This window comes from Leuciscus leuciscus, assembly GCF_965113295.1.
Source record: "Leuciscus leuciscus genome assembly, chromosome: 13".
NCBI lineage: Eukaryota > Metazoa > Chordata > Actinopteri > Cypriniformes > Leuciscidae > Leuciscus > Leuciscus leuciscus.
In genome coordinates this window covers 799,715-815,515 of record NC_138737.1, presented here as the reverse complement: position 1 = coordinate 815,515, position 15,801 = coordinate 799,715, and the positions used below count along the sequence as shown (strand labels likewise).

At 44.7% G+C, this 15,801-nt stretch overlaps 1 protein-coding gene across 1 annotated transcript; it reads right to left on the bottom strand.

The window, feature by feature from the left end:
* Nucleotides 1-3,302: 3,302 nt before the first annotated feature.
* LOC309512839 (polyunsaturated fatty acid 5-lipoxygenase-like) lies at nt 3,303-15,301 on the bottom strand (the record flags this gene model as incomplete). The annotated part of the gene is made up of 14 exons (XM_082188563.1): nt 3,303-3,709; nt 3,795-3,965; nt 4,045-4,145; nt 5,061-5,185; nt 9,242-9,411; nt 9,660-9,746; nt 9,833-10,042; nt 10,141-10,287; nt 10,410-10,582; nt 10,731-10,837; nt 11,341-11,463; nt 13,917-13,998; nt 14,085-14,280; nt 15,158-15,301. 14 exons carry the CDS (start codon nt 15,299-15,301, stop codon nt 3,530-3,532), a joined length of 2,016 nt encoding a protein of 671 aa, XP_082044689.1. The 3' UTR covers nt 3,303-3,529.
* Nucleotides 15,302-15,801: the final 500 nt, after the last annotated feature.

Below are 15,801 nucleotides of genomic sequence, written 5' to 3'. Positions count from 1 at the left end.
TAAATTTGAGAAATGTAACTGATTTCCATTCAGTTTAGCTTGTTTCCATGGAAACACAATAACAAAAAACATCTTGTGTTTATTAAGAAAGTGACTGACATGGCTATTTTGTGATATTTAAAGAGATCAAGGTCTACATAAGGTGAATCTGCAGCTTCAAAGGGATAGTTCAGCCCAAAATGAAAATTCTGTCATCAATTATTCACCCTCAAGTTGTTCCAAACCTGTATGAATTTCTTTCTTCTGCTGAACACAAAAGAAGATAGAGTGAAGAATGTTAGCATCCAGACAGTTGATGGTAGCCATTGACTTCCATGGTATTTATTTTCTACTATGGAGATCAATGGCCACCGTCAACTTTCTGGTTACCAACATTCTTTAAAATATCTTCTTTTGTGTTCAACAGAAGAAAGAAACTCATACAGGTTTGGAACAACTTGAGGGTGAGTAAATGATGACAGAATTTTAATTTCGGGCTGAACCATCCCTTTAAAGAAATTTTCATTGAAAAAACCTAAGCTCTTTTATTCTACAAGATAAACTTGTTACTTGAATGCTATGTAGTTTCACAGAAAATGAACTGAGATATAGTTAATGGCTATAGCTCAGAGGTGTTTGTTCCTCTTCATGAAGAGTTTAGCTCCAATGCCTGTAAGTTTTCATTGATCCTAATGATTAGCTGCCTCAGGTGTGTTTAATTTGGGCTGGAGATAAAATCGGAGACCCCTGCCTGGATATGTGCCCAGGGTTCCCTCCACTCCCTTTCGAGACCAGGTGGTGAACCTGCAAGCGCTGCCATCGGAGGAGGCAGACCCAGCCTTGGCACTGCTCTGTCCAGTACGCGCCCTCCGTGCTTACGTAGACAGAACGCAGTGTTTCAGGACCTCAGACCAGCTCTTTGTCTGTTATGGTGGGAAGCTGAAGGGAAAGGCTCTCTCCAAGCAAAGGTTGTCTCACTGGATAGTGGACGCCATTGCTTTGGCATACCAGCAGCAGGGTCGACCATGCCCCCCTTGGTGTGACGGCCCACTCCACTCGTGTGGCCTCCTCTTGGGCTCTAGCACATGGTGCCTCGCTAACGGACATTTGTAGAGCTGCAGGCTGGGCGACACCTAACACATTTGCGAGATTCTATAATCTCCGAGTGGAGCCAGTTTCTTCTCATGTACTCGCTTCAACCAGCCGGTACTAGATTCTGCTCAGGTGTCTTCGCTTGCTCACCATTCCTCTCCACGGACGGGATACGTGCGATATTTTCCTCAGGTGAGCCTAAAAAGCCCTGAGTTCCTCCAGCACTGTCGACGTCAACGCCAGAGTTATGCCACCGGCAGCTTTCGCGCTCGGCTAGGTGCCTCCATGTGCAAGGTTCCCCCTCTGGGCGACCCCCACATGTGTTTTTCCACTGTAAGCCTCTCTGAGCATGTGTCTTTCCCTCGGCAAGCCACCTTGCCACCCCTGGGGTTGAAATATTCCACCTGCAGCTGGATACCCCAGTGATACTCCATATGCAGCCCCTCAGGGTCATATGTGTATTCCAAGTCCCCCCCTTCGGGTTGGGCATGATTGCATATTTCCACTGAGATATGCTTCCCAGTGTACCTTGGTATTCCTGTGTTAAGTAGGAGTCCTTCATCCGTGCCAGTCTCACGACAGGGAGCTCACACTTACGCAGGGCACTGGAAGACAGCCGAGGTGGCGTGATTAGACTGGGAACCCCATTCGTCGTCACTGACGTAACTCGTAGTGACCACGAAAGGGAATGTCTCGGTTACATATGTAACCCTCGTTCCCTGAGTAGGGAACGGAGACGTTACGTCTCCCTGCCACTTCCGCTGTACCGCTGGAACGCTTGAGTTCAGTCTCAGCTCCTCAGCGAAGACATATCTGCATGTTGCCAGCGTACTTCCGTTATATACCCACGAGGTGGGGCGGAGTTACGCTATGCAAATTCCGCAGACCCATGGCATTTCATTGCCATTGGCTCGCTTTATATACTCGAAGATGACAGGCTTTCTAAGCGAAACCCCATTCGTCGTCACTGACGTAACATCTCCATTCCCTACTCAGGGAACAATGGTTACATATGTAACCGAGACGTTTTTTCCCATTCATGTTTGGTATTATTTTAAAGATCTTAATGTGATTAGTAAAATGGTCTCAATTTCATAGCAATCACTTCCTTCACACTTTTTGTACAAGTGAGTAGTAGACAACCGACTAAAAATGTAATAGATAACCCTGCACCCTCTGATTTAGTGCAAATCAGCTGCAAAAGAGCACAAAGAAACATTGAGAGAGGATAGAGCATTGGAAACTCCTGAAACTGCTGATAATTCCTCAGGAAGTGAAGGGGAAAAATATTGGTACTATTTTCCAGACTGGTCTAGACAATGGACGCAGTTAATTCCTGATCTCCAGCACAAGACTGAAGTTAAAGAGGGTGACAGACAGTGAGAATATTCAACAGTGAATCTCAACATTCTGGAGGAGAGGAAGTGGTGGAGGAAACCTATGAAAATGAGGATTGCAGAGAGAATATGCACCCAATTGTAGACTCTTTTCAGAAATTGCAAGAGGAGGAAAAATTGCTCTGGAAATACATCAAACTTGGAGCATTGTCCTAAAAGGAATGGGAAACCTGTCTCTAAGATAAGCTATGATGAACTAGGCCAACCTAGAGAGAGATCCGTTATGCACTGGGGAAATTGTCATATGAATAACTATTCCTATAAGATTGAACTTTGCCCTTCCAAAAAAAAAAAAAAGGATTTATCCAAGTGTGCCAGGTGTACTAGAATATGTGCGTACTCTGAGAATATACTCATTATTCATATTTAAAATCGGTATACTCATGGGGACATGACAATTAAAAAAACAAATGCCACATGCTGGTGACCCCTGCTGGTCAGAACAATGTAAATTCAATTGCAAACATTGATTTTATTGAAAGTAAAATCAAATGCAATTGACTAATCATCTAATAAGATTAAATATCAGGTATGTGTAATGTGTTCTTTTATCAATGTTTGTTTTGTTGGTTCCTTGAATTGCTCAGCTAAACAGACCTACTATTATTCATTTTAATTATACTAATACATTTGTACACATTTTAATCAGACATAAAACTGATCAGAGATCAGGTAAAAACTCATAGAGACTCAGTATCATCTCAGTAAATCTGCATAATTCATGGGTTCACAGATTGTCGTTGTTCCTTTTCTGTCAACTGTATTAACAGTGTACTATCAGCCAGAGAGTTTGACTGAGAAAGCCAGAGAAGAGCCAAAGTGATGGTGAATTGGTTTATTGAAAATCTTAGTTGCGCATGTTTCATCCGACCAGTACAAATTCAACAAGTGTTATTATACCACAGCACAAGCAAAGGAAAGACAAAACACTGCTTCACAACTTCATCCTGTGACTTTAAAAATCTTGAAATGGCTCTTACCACTCATTCGTGAAAAGCAATCCCAACAATCATAAGATTAAACAACAGAAGAAAAAAAGCGATTCCCCCAGCGATGTTCTCTCAGACGGCCACACTGTTGGGGATTCGGTCTGGACACAGATACCAGTACGGCACTTTCAAATCCTCATTTCGGCTCTTGATGACGTTGGTCACTTCAGCTAATTTCTTGCGGAAAGTCTTAGCGGCTTCCATGACCGGTTGTTCAGTGAAGTACATATCCGGATACTCACCTAGAAACAGCTGGAGAAGATTTGCACATATTAAAACAATGTTTCAACGAATTTGTAGGAGTTTATGCAAACTAGTTCTGAAGAATCAGTCAAACCTCGTTGTCCTGGAATTGACTGAGGGCCCAAACTTCTCCTAGATGCCAAGAGGAACGTCCGCGGTCCGGCAGACTCTCCATGATGTACTTCATATCCACCTGGCCCTTCTGAGCGGGAGGGGGCTTCCGCATGGTGGAAGGGTTGTTTGGGACCCAGGAGAACCAGTCATACTGGAACACAGGACAGACACACAGATATCAGCCTATATAGATAGTTTATATTCATCCTGAAGAGTGTGTGTAAACGCACCTGTCCAAAGTTGACTGCAGCGTGTTGTGCTGAAGCTGTGAAAATCACAACGGTCAGGAACTCGACCAACTGCTCCCGAGTGTTCAGGGAATCCGGAAACTCTGTGAACATTGGCTACAGGTTTAGCACATGCATGCATTTAAGAGTGATGTGAACAAAGCATGCATGTAAACAATGTAAACATGTTACATTCCAGGGCGTAATTGACCGTTCGCAAAGACCTACAATGTTCAATACACCATTTTTCAAGTTCAAGTCCACAGACGTCAATCTGCTAACTCATGTCTGGTTTATTTTCCTGATAAAATGGCAATTCGACCTTATGATTGATCAGATCGCCTATCAATCAAACTCCCGGCAAAAGGTGAATTACTTGATTTTATTTATTCATGTGGAATGTTTTTGCCCGCCTTAATGCAAAGCTCAATGGAGACTTGCCGACTCTGGTTACCATTCACCGCGGGTTTCCTCTGCTTGTGGATGAAGCTCTGTTCACTGAAGAAGACTTTAGTTACTCGGTTTTGTTAAGTTCACTGACACTTAAGGAGGGATTTAAATTTGAAACTGTTTACAATCTGATTGTTATTTTGGAAGCAGTGGGAAGGCTGATGCCATTGTGGTTAATGTCCATGTGTTCTCCTGTCTTTGGTTAGAGAGGGAGGTGGGTATGAATAATTTTTTCCCCCATTTTGAATTTTGTGATAGTTTAGAAAGTACTTCCCTCAAAGTCAGAACTTTAATGTTTGTTATTTTGGCCTGGTCCCCTCCTGAAGTCTATCTGAAGCTTCCCTTTTGTATTTTGAATATACCAAATAAACTTTAATTTGGATTTTTTTTTGTAATGCTGGGACAGGAGAGCTTTTGTTCCCTTCCTTGAATTCCCTTGTTACGCCCTCCATAGACTGGGAAAGCATGTGAGAATTGGGGGCTCGTCCGGGACTTCTCGCACGGTCATTGAGGGGGTAACACATTAACCCTCACACATTTACATTTTAGTTAAATGATCCTGTACTCACCACAATTCTTCGGACAATTCTTCAGACCAGAGAAGCAAACATCCTGAACAAATGCTTGAATCTCCTTGTCTTCCTGAACCGTCTCATCACTGCCATAGCAGATCTTCACCACGTCAGAAACAAAACTGGAGGAAGATCAAGTTAAATGATTTACTAATTTGTTCTTTGTTTTTAATTCTTACCATTAGCATTTAAACTAGGGATGTAACGTTTTCGGTAAAAAAACAACAACAACAACAGAGTACCGTTTCCCGCCCACGGTTCGTTACGCATTTGCACGGTGTCACATGTCTGTCCTGTCTTGTTTTGCACTTGGGTGTTGGTTATGTTAAGTCAGGTGCTCATGTTCATTGTTAGCCCCGCCCGTCTTGTTAGCTAGTTATTGGTTAATTTGCCCCACCTGTTGTGTTCGTTACCCTCCTTTGTTTGCTCCCCTATTTAGTCTCCTTGTGTCTGTAGTCTTGTGTGGTTACGTTGTCTATGTTTGGTGTTCTGTTTCCAGTCCCAGTTCTGTTTCAGAGTTTCTTGTATTTTTCCCCCCTCGTGGGTATTTTTGTTATTGTGTTTTTTATTAAAGTTCTTCTTGTTTTGGCTGCAATTGAGTCCTCGGTTTTGTTTGTATCTAACGTGACAGAACGTAACCACCACCTTGAGGACTCAGCAGCATGGAGACTCACGGGCTCGTTTCGTGGGAGAGTGAGTCTTTCAGAGGAACCCGTCTCGCTAAATTCAGGGGAATTCGTGGAGGACACAGGGGAGGAGATGCTAGAAGGGAGCACCAACAGTACTCTCCAGTTTGGTCGTTTCGTGACCAAGGACCGACGAGGTTCAGCCCCGAGTGTTTTTCATCGCCGGTTCCCAGGGTTCCAACGCCGGTGACTCCAACGCCGATGATCCCAGGGACTCCGAGACGCAGGAGGAGAAGAAGGACGGGTCACGTCACACCTACCCAGCCAGAGACGGTTCATGCCACGTCTGCCCAGCCAGAGACGGTTCAGGTCAGTTCTGCTCAGTCAGAGACGGTTCAAGTCACGTCTGCCCAGCCAGAGACGGTTCACGTCACGTCTGCCCAGTCAGAGACTGTTCACGTCGCGTCTGCCGGGCCTGTGTCTTCGGACAAGATGGCCGACGCGGAGCTGGTGTTCCCTGAGGAGATGGCCACTGGAACATTGTTGGATTATTTTTCAACGCTACGGAAGATCCTAGAAACACCCAGGAATGTTCACGTCACATCTGCTGAGCCTATGTTTCTGGACAAGATGGCCGCCGCCGAGCCTGTGTCTTCGGATAAGATGGCCGCCGTCGAGCTTGTGTCTGAACTTGAACCGGTGGTGTCTGTTCCTGAGTCGGATCTGGGGGTGCCAGTTCCTGTGCCCGAGCCGGTGGTATCAGTTCCAGGACCCGAGCCGGTGGGGCCAGTTCCAGTGCCCGAGCCGGTGGCGTCTGGGACATTGTCAGATTACTTCGAGCGTCTGGCCAGAATCCTGGAGAGACCTTTTGGACCCACAGTGTCCGTTCCTGAGCCGGAGCCAGTGTCCGTTCCTGAGCCGGAGCCAGTGTCTGTTCCTGAGCCGGAGCCAGTGTCTGTTCCTGAGCCGGAGCCAGTGTCTGTTCCTGAGCCGGAGCCGGTGTCTGTTCCTGAGGCGGTGGCGTCTGTTCCTGAGCCCTCAGTGACCGCGACACTGGCCATTATGGCCACAGCCATGTAGTGTGTGTGGGCTACACACACACTTGAGCCGGTGGTGTCTGTTCCAGAGCCGGAGCCAGTGTCTGTTCCAGAGCCGGAGCCAGTGTCTGTTCCAGAGCCGGAGCCAGTGTCTGTTCCAGAGCCGGAGCCAGTGTCTGTTCCAGAGCCGGAGCCAGTGTCTGTTCCAGAGCCGGAGCCAGTGTCTGTTCCAGAGCCGGAGCCAGTGTCTGTTCCAGAGCCGGAGCCAGTGTCTGTTCCAGAGCCGGAGCCAGTGTCTGTTCCAGAGCCGGAGCCAGGGTCTGTTCCAGAGCCGGAGCCAGGGTCTGTTCCAGAGCCGGAGCCAGGGTCTGTTCCTGAGCCGGTGGTGTCTGTTCCAGAGCCGGAGCCAGGGTCTGTTCCAGAGCCGGAGCCAGTGTCCGTTCCTGAGCCGGAGCCAGTGTCCGTTCCTGAGCCGGAGCCAGTGTCTGTTCCTGAGCCGGAGCCAGTGTCTGTTCCTGAGCCGGAGCCGGTGTCTGTTCCTGAGCCGGTGTCTGTTCCTGAGGCGGTGGCGTCTGTTCCTGAGCCCTCAGTGACCGCGACACTGGCCATTATGGCCACAGCCATGTGGTGTGTGTGGGCTACACACACACTTGAGCCGGTGGTGTCTGTTCCAGAGCCGGAGCCAGTGTCTGTTCCAGAGCCGGAGCCAGTGTCTGTTCCAGAGCCGGAGCCAGTGTCTGTTCCAGAGCCGGAGCCAGTGTCTGTTCCAGAGCCGGAGCCAGTGTCTGTTCCAGAGCCGGAGCCAGGGTCTGTTCCAGAGCCGGAGCCAGGGTCTGTTCCAGAGCCGGAGCCAGTGTCTGTTCCTGAGCCGGTGGTGTCTGTTCCAGAGCCGGAGCCAGGGTCTGTTCCAGAGCCGGAGCCAGGGTCTGTTCCAGAGCCGGAGCCAGGGTCTGTTCCAGAGCCGGAGCCAGTGTCTGTTCCTGAGCCGGTGGTGTCTGTTCCAGAGCCGGAGCCAGGGTCTGTTCCAGAGCCGGTGGTGTCTGTCCCTGAGCCGGTGGTGTCTGTTCCAGAGCCGGAGCCAGTGTCTGTTCCTGAGCCGGTGGTGTCTGTTCCAGAGCCGGAGCCAGGGTCTGTTCCAGAACCGTTGGTTCCAGATCTAGTGCCTGAGTTGGTGGTGCCAGTTCCAGTGCCTGAGACGGTGCCGCCAGTTCCTGTTCCTGAGCCGTGGCCGCCCGAGGGGTCTTCGCCGCCGTGGCCGCCCGAGGGTTCTTCGCCGCCGTGGCCGCCCGAGGGGTCTTCGCCGCCGTGGCCGCCCGAGGGGTCTTCGCCGCCCTGGCCGCCCGAGGGAAAGTCTCCACCCTGGCCCTCCCATGGACAGTTTGTTCCTCTTGTCCCGCCCTGGTCTGTCCCTCCCGTCCCGCCCTGGTCTGTCCCTCCCGTCCCGCCCTGGTCTGTCCCTCCCGTCCCGCCCTGGTTTGTCCCTCCCGTCCCGCCCTAGTTATTGGTTAATTTGCCCCACCTGTTGTGTTCGTTACCCTCCTTTGTTTGCTCCCCTATTTAGTCTCCTTGTGTCTGTAGTCTTGTGTGGTTACGTTGTCTATGTTTGGTGTTCTGTTTCCAGTCCCAGTTCTGTTTCAGAGTTTCTTGTATTTTTCCCCCCTCGTGGGTATTTTTGTTATTGTGTTTTTTATTAAAGTTCTTCTTGTTTTGGCTGCAATTGAGTCCTCGGTTTTGTTTGTATCTAACGTGACACACGGCGGTTATTCTCAAATCTGACCTTGCATCTATTATATGGTTTGGTAAAAAATAAAATAAAATAAAAAATTGAGCCAGTGCTGCATTGTCAAAGAAGTTTATCATTTGCACACGTTAAGCCTTGCCAATTAAAACATTGAAGTGCAAGACACGAAAGAGAACACATGCGCGCTAAAAGTTTTGCGTGAATACTAAATAGAGTTCTCTTTCATGTCTTGCGCTTGAATGGACAAATTCACACAAAATTATCAAAATGCACATCTTGGCGAGTATCCTAGTAAACATAGTCATTTATGTCTTAAGTGAACGTAAACAGTCGAGAAAGGCAGCGCATGTGTACAGTATCAGTATATTGATCCATGCATTATGTCTTAAAGTGGCAGCAGCCTAATATATTTCTGCTGCTGTCTGTGTTTTCAATGTTAATCAAACAACAAGAAAATAAGGGGGAAACCCCACACTGCTCTTGGCTGAACAACTTTTGTAACTTTAATAAGGATTCATCTATATTTATATTTTGATCATTTGTTCTAATTTTATTACTGGCGGTTTGTCTTTAATAATGTTTAAAATTTATATGGGTTACGCTTGTAGTTTTTGCTGTGGTATCAAAACTGGAATAGAGAATTGTGAAATTTCACTGGCATCTAAAATGTGTCATAACCTTATTTATTACAATACAAGCACATACCTAACCGTACAGAAACCGTGAGTAATTTGAACCATTACACCCCTAATTTTTGTGTATTTTATCAAGTACCTTTTGACTGCCTCCCAGACCATCATGCCATCGTCTCTGTAGTAGTAGTTGGGCAGATCTTCCACTCCTCGAGCTTTCATGGCCTCAGGGAAGCACAGGGACTTATAGGTTAAAGTCTTCATGGCCTTTTGAATCACTTCCACAATTGCAGTTCCTCCAGTGGCATTAGCCTTTGAAACACAAGGACACTAGTGAATCTTTGAGTCTCAGACTACATTTTTGTAGACACTTCTTTAGAGAAGTGCAGTGAAGTCTACAAAACTGAAGCCAGAGCTGACAGCTAGAGGACTGAATATCAAGTCAAAGACGGGTTAAGACTGTATGCCTCTTCAGACCTAAACGTCATGTGAAAGAACCAGGAATAAACATGAAAAGAAAAACAATTGTTCCAAGGAACTTTATTCAGGGTTAAAGATACCTTATCAAAGATCCCATCTTCACAGATGAGTTTCTCTCGAGCTGCAGTGTTGATGGCAATGGTGAAACGGACATGAGGTATCAGCAACTGTGAGGAGAACATAAAGGCTGCAATGATTTGCTGCAAGACGACGGCCTTTAATAAAGCAGTAAGCCATGGGTTTCAAAATCTACCTTGTACACTGGATGGATTGCAGCGAGCTGTCTGTACATGGCTATGGCAAAAACCTCAGATGTCAGATGTGTCCTGAGAAGGTGTGTGACCAGCTGGTGTACATTAAAGTCGGAGGATTTCACCCACATCTTGGCTAGCATCCAGTCGTAGTGATCATCGCTCGGGAGAAACACAGTGTTCGCCTCCCCAGAAGGAGTCTGACGACTGAGCTGTTTCAGATCAAGTAAACCAACAGAATATTTGGTTAAAACTCCAAACGCTAACTTTAATTTGAAGTAATATTTCACTAGATGATTTCTACAAGCACCTGAATAGCGATCGGCATGATTTCATTCTGGCTGTTCTTGTACAGAAGGCAGAAGGGAGCAGACAAATATTGCTGGGTATTCGGGTCGGTGGCATTGGCTCGCACTCCCTCCAGGATCGCATAGTCTGCGATGTAGACGTTTCCCTCCTGTAATAGAGAGGCGTTTAGAGAGACACTGGAGAAAATCTCATTATCATTCATTCACATCCAGAATTGACCACTGCAACTGTCCTGTCTACACCACTGAGGACCAAGCATTATCTCCTGACCTTTAACTCCTCCTGTAGTGTGAGACCTCGATCCAGGGAGTCTTTCACCATCTCCTGCGTGACTGCGAACTCGTCTGGAAGATTTGTGCACTTACTGATCATGACAGGATTGCATCCGTTTAAGAACTGATAGCCAAACATGAAGTCCTTTTCCCAGTTCTGCATCACATATTCTGTCAGAGGGAATAATGCCAGTGAGTTTAGGGGAATGCAAACAATGTGTGTCTCAGCCGGTTTATTGTATTTTTTCCCCACAATAAGTTGGACAGCTCATTTCTGTATTAGAAATAAAGATTTAACAAAGGAAGAAACTGTTCAAACCTGACACAGGGTTCTTGATTGTCATAAATATTTCTTGAAAATCTTCAATATCTGTCCAAGATGACTGGAACAAGCTCTTAAGTTTGTTAAGACCAAGATTCTTGATCCTGAAAGAGATCACAGCAAGAAAAATACATGTTCATAATCAGATTTTCTGGTTCGGTTTCAGCTTCACTTGTTTCTCAATTTATTTTGGGATATTTCCTGGTTAAGAGAGTTCACCCAAAAATCATTTATTCACCCTTGTGTTCCAAACCTGTATGAATTTCTCTTCAGCTGAACTAAAAAATATATATATTTTGAAGAATGTTGGTAACCAGACAGCTGACGGTAACCATTGACTTCCATATTTAGTAGAAAAAAAAAGAAAGAAAGTGGAAGCCAATGGTTACCATCAACTGTCCGGGCACCAACATTCTTCAATATATATATATATATTTTGTTCATTCATTCAGGTTTGGATGAACATGAGTAAATGACAGAATTTAAATTTGGGGGTGAACTGTCCTTTTCAGCAGTCATTGGACTGCAAACAGGGTCATTGGAAATCAATAATAGCATATTTGTTATGGACACAGGCGAAGGGAGGAATGCAAACGGTGTAACCTACGCTTTACTTAAGTTTACACTGAAGTCCACAGTTTTGTCAGCTTCAAACTGAACGTCCAGAGGGAGTTCACTGCTCGAGTTGGCATCTATGCTCATGGGGAAACCAGGCTGCCACTCCTTCCACCTTCAAGAAAAGTGATATGAGAGTGTAAGGGCCAATCCCAATTCTACCCCTTACCCCTTCACTTACCCCTTCCCCTCTGTTTTGCGTGTGCACGTGAAGGGGTAGGGCTGTCTCAATTCTCTTTTGGTTGGAGGGGTAGGGGTAAGGGGAAGGGCCAGATAGCCCTTGAAACGAAGATTTTTCGGGGCCACACTTCAAACGAAGGGGTATGAGAAATGTACCTGCATACACCGGCTACAGAGGCAACATGACTGCCAATAATCATTTTCTTTGTCACATTCAATCTTGTGTTCATATTTATGGTCATGTTCTTCAAAGAAACAGTTGCAAAAAAATCGTTAAAGTTCGTTAACAATATGACGCGTGTAAAAAGCAAAAGTTTGAAGCGAAGTGGACGCGCGAATGAGGCGAATTCACGTCCACCGCGCCGCACTAAACGCCTCATTCGCGCCGCAAGACCTCCAGACGCGTGTAAACGCGTCTTTTAACATTGAAATCACTCGCGCCAGACGCTCTATTCGCGTTTGGTGTGAACGCAGCTTTTAGGCGTCGAAGATATCGTCATCTCCGTTTTTTTCTGCAAACTTCAGAAGAAAAATACAAAAAATAGCTGTAACTCACGCAAGACTACAGCTGACGACGGCATCTTGGAAGTTTGTGATAAACATTGGCGCATCTCCTGTGACGTAGGCGCTAGCGACGATGTATAATGACATGTAACGGTGTAGTAGCAGGGCTCTAGAGTGCGACCAATTTGGTCGCACATGCGACCAAATTTTGTAAGGGTGCGACTAAAATTTTTCCTAGGTCGCACCGGTGCACCTAACGTCCTCGCATCCGCTGCCTCTCCACGAACTAAGTGTTTGTTCTCCTTTGACGGAACTCACACTCTTCTCTCACGCTTAATGAGTGATGACGGAGGACAGAATTAAACATTCAAACGTAGCCTGGTTACACTTAAGGTCTGTGATATTAGTCTGATTTTATTTTAGATTTCGGCTTCCAAAGATTATAAAAAATAATATATTGAGCCGGTAAAACCATTAAAAACTATAGCCGCATTCTGTCTTGCGCAACTTCTTCCCTTCGCAGCATTACACTGTCATTTCTCCCTAAAACTCAAACCTAACGACAGAATCAGCACGATCGGTGATTTTTGTAAAATGCAGTCTAGCTACTGTTGCTAACTTGCGAGACGCGTTAAATAATTAAAAGAGCTATTAAAAGCACAAAATCTGCGCAAGAGATGTTGTTCGCAAGGCGGCACGCGCTCCGAAACCGAAACCAAGACAAGCAAATTATAGCCTACTTTGGGTTTAATGTGCGTGTCTAAACGATCAAATGTACACAAAAGTATGTCAAAATGACCGGCTTGGAGATTCACTAAAAACAGTTTATGTCTTAAATGGACGTAGTTATGGAAATAGTTGGGAGAATATGGTGCATCAGATCAATAGCAGATCTGCACTCGGTCTTAAAGGGGCCGCAGTCTAATAAACATGCGGACGATTGCGCCATTACTGCGAATCAAACAACAAGAGAAAAATCACTACAAAGCTCTTGAAAGAATAACTTCAGCTTTATTAAGCATTAATCTATTTATGAAAAATTATGCAGTGTTATTTTACATTTGATTACTTTATTAGATTTCTTTTTAGACTAATATATATATATATATATATATATATATATATATATATATATATATATATAAAAACAAAAAGAACCGATAAGAATACAGTTAAAGTACCGGATCGATAAGCAGTATCGGTAAGAGTAGGAATACCGTTAAACCCTTTACTCCCCGGTCAATGCTCCGACAACAGCCCAGACATGAAGCTACTTCAGCCACCATTCTCCCCAGTCCCTGGTAAGATGCCAAGCCCTGGTCCTTCGTCGGAGATGGCATCCGACTCAGAGACGGAGGTAGAGCCTATACCGCGCCTGAGCTAGAGACTCAAAATAGTTAGTTTGGCAGCTCAGTGAAGCACTTTAAAAAAAAATTTGATTTTTATTTACCTACACCTTATTCTTGTTTAAAATCATTTACATAATATGAATGTATATAGAGCGTGATAAAAAGGTGACCTTGAAATTGTGGCGTTAAAGGTGACGCGAGCCGAGAAAAATTTTCAGTGCACCCAAATTTTGTGCTGGTGCACCTAAATAAAAAAGTTAGGCGCACCAGTGCAACCAAGGCAAAAAGTTAGTCTGGAGCCCTGAGTAGTGGTGTCCCATTTCTTAGGGGAATATTTTCACCCCTACGCCTTGCCACTCTGTTTCAAGGGGCAAGGGGTAAGGGTTAGGGGTAGGCGAAGGGGTATAAAATAGAATTGGGATTGGGCCTAAGTGTGTTCAGCATTTTAAACTAAAACATCTGGAGGGAAATAAAGACAACATTTACACCACCAAACGATAGAATATAGTCCAGGATTGTAACTGTGTCCTCAAACCTGAAAAGTTGTTGTCTGGATTCCAGATCCATGCGTCTGTGATCATTTAGCAAACTGGTTTTATCCTCGTGAGACAATCGAGCTAAAGGAACACACACAGAAATTGCAGTTTTTGAGACATGCTTGATTCAGGCCTGGATAGTGATGAGAGGACGGGATAGGACTCACCCATGCCATCTCGAAGAACCACTGCCTTTCCGTTCGCGATCCAGCGATAACAGGGGAAGTCGAAGCGATCTCCGGAGGGAGACATCACACTGATGCCTCGACAGTACCACTGATCATTGAGCAAGTTCTTCTTCTCAAGCTTCACCAGCTCGATGTCTCCCAGCGTCTCCTTCACACTGATGTCGATGGGCATCACCTTTAACGACAGCTTCTGTTAGACACAACCAGAGCCTTTGCAATTCAGTGGCCCGTTTCAAGCACAACTGAGGGCCCTTCTGTTACGAGGCCCGCTTCCAGTAGAACCGGTGAGACAGGCCTCGACTGGACATCACAGGTTATGTGCAAAAAGAGTTTAATTGGGGGGAAAACTAATCAAATTACCACACACAATTTTCACTGCAGTCAGGATGCCCTAGTTAATCTCATTAGGTATTTTGTTATTCAATATCGGTTGTTTTATTTTTTTAAAACATTATGAAAGCTGGTTTCCCCCTCTGAATAAAAAAGGTTGTGATCTTTTTTGTATCTCGCATTTCTGACTTTTTTCTCAGATTTGCGAGAGAGGAAAAAAAAGAAAAAAAGTCAGGATTGTGAGGAAAAAGTCAGGATTGTGAGTTATGAAGTCCAATTCAAGTGGAACAAAATGCTTTTGCCTCAGAATTGTGAGTTAATATCGTGTATTTCTGACTTTTCTTTCTTACTATATCACGCAATTCTGAGAAAAAGAATGAGAATTGCAAGATAAAAAGGTCGCAATTATCTTTTTAATTGTTATAACTTGGTATAGGCTACCTTGTTTGGCGGAAACAAGCTTCCATACATTTTCAAACATATGTTAAATTGGATTATCTGTCAGAGTGCTTTATACTGCTGGGAATAAACTGGACAAGTGAAGAAATATGTGGAAGCATTGGGAAAAGTAGGGTTACAGAAATGCAGTTTGGAGACACAGTCATAGAGACTGTGATTTCTCACTTTTTATGAGGAAATAAAAAAGGATTTAATGATAAGTGATAAAATATTTTCTATGTTATATTTAATAACTCAATGCGCGTCAAGAAAAACAATCTTACCGTTCCTCTTGTAAAACGTTGAAAGCAGGATTTGTCCATCAGAGTCCGGTCACTGCATCTCTCCGTGCCGATCAGCGTCAGGTAAACATGATCTAATGTCCCAGCGAACTCCTGTTTACCAGTGCTGACAGAGTACGTCAACATTGTGCTCGGATGGGAAGACAAGTACAACTGACCCTCACACCTGTGGCTTTTTAAAGTTAACTTCAGTTTCTGATTCGGGTGTGGTCTATCAATCTAACCTGTGATGATACCTTTGTGGTCTTTATCAGGAGATGTTACGAGATTTTCGGTTTCAGTGGGTGGAGTACATGAATATTCATGCGCGGAACTGAGAATCAAGCTCCTTGTGTATCACAGCAGGATTAATGGATTATATATAAAAAAAGATACATTTACTGTAGTTTTCAATGCGTAAACTGTAAAAAAAAAAAAAAAAAAAAAGTTGTTGGTTTAACTTAAAAAAAAAAATTACCTGGTTGCCTAAAAAATTGTTTATGTTCATTAAAATTGTAAATTTTGAATTAATACAATGAAGGAGATTGTTTTAAACAATTGTCCCTAAATGCGTCTATATAGCACGCATTGTGTTTATCGTGCAATGAGTTTTTACGTGCATTTAATACGCATGGGTAGGTTTAGTA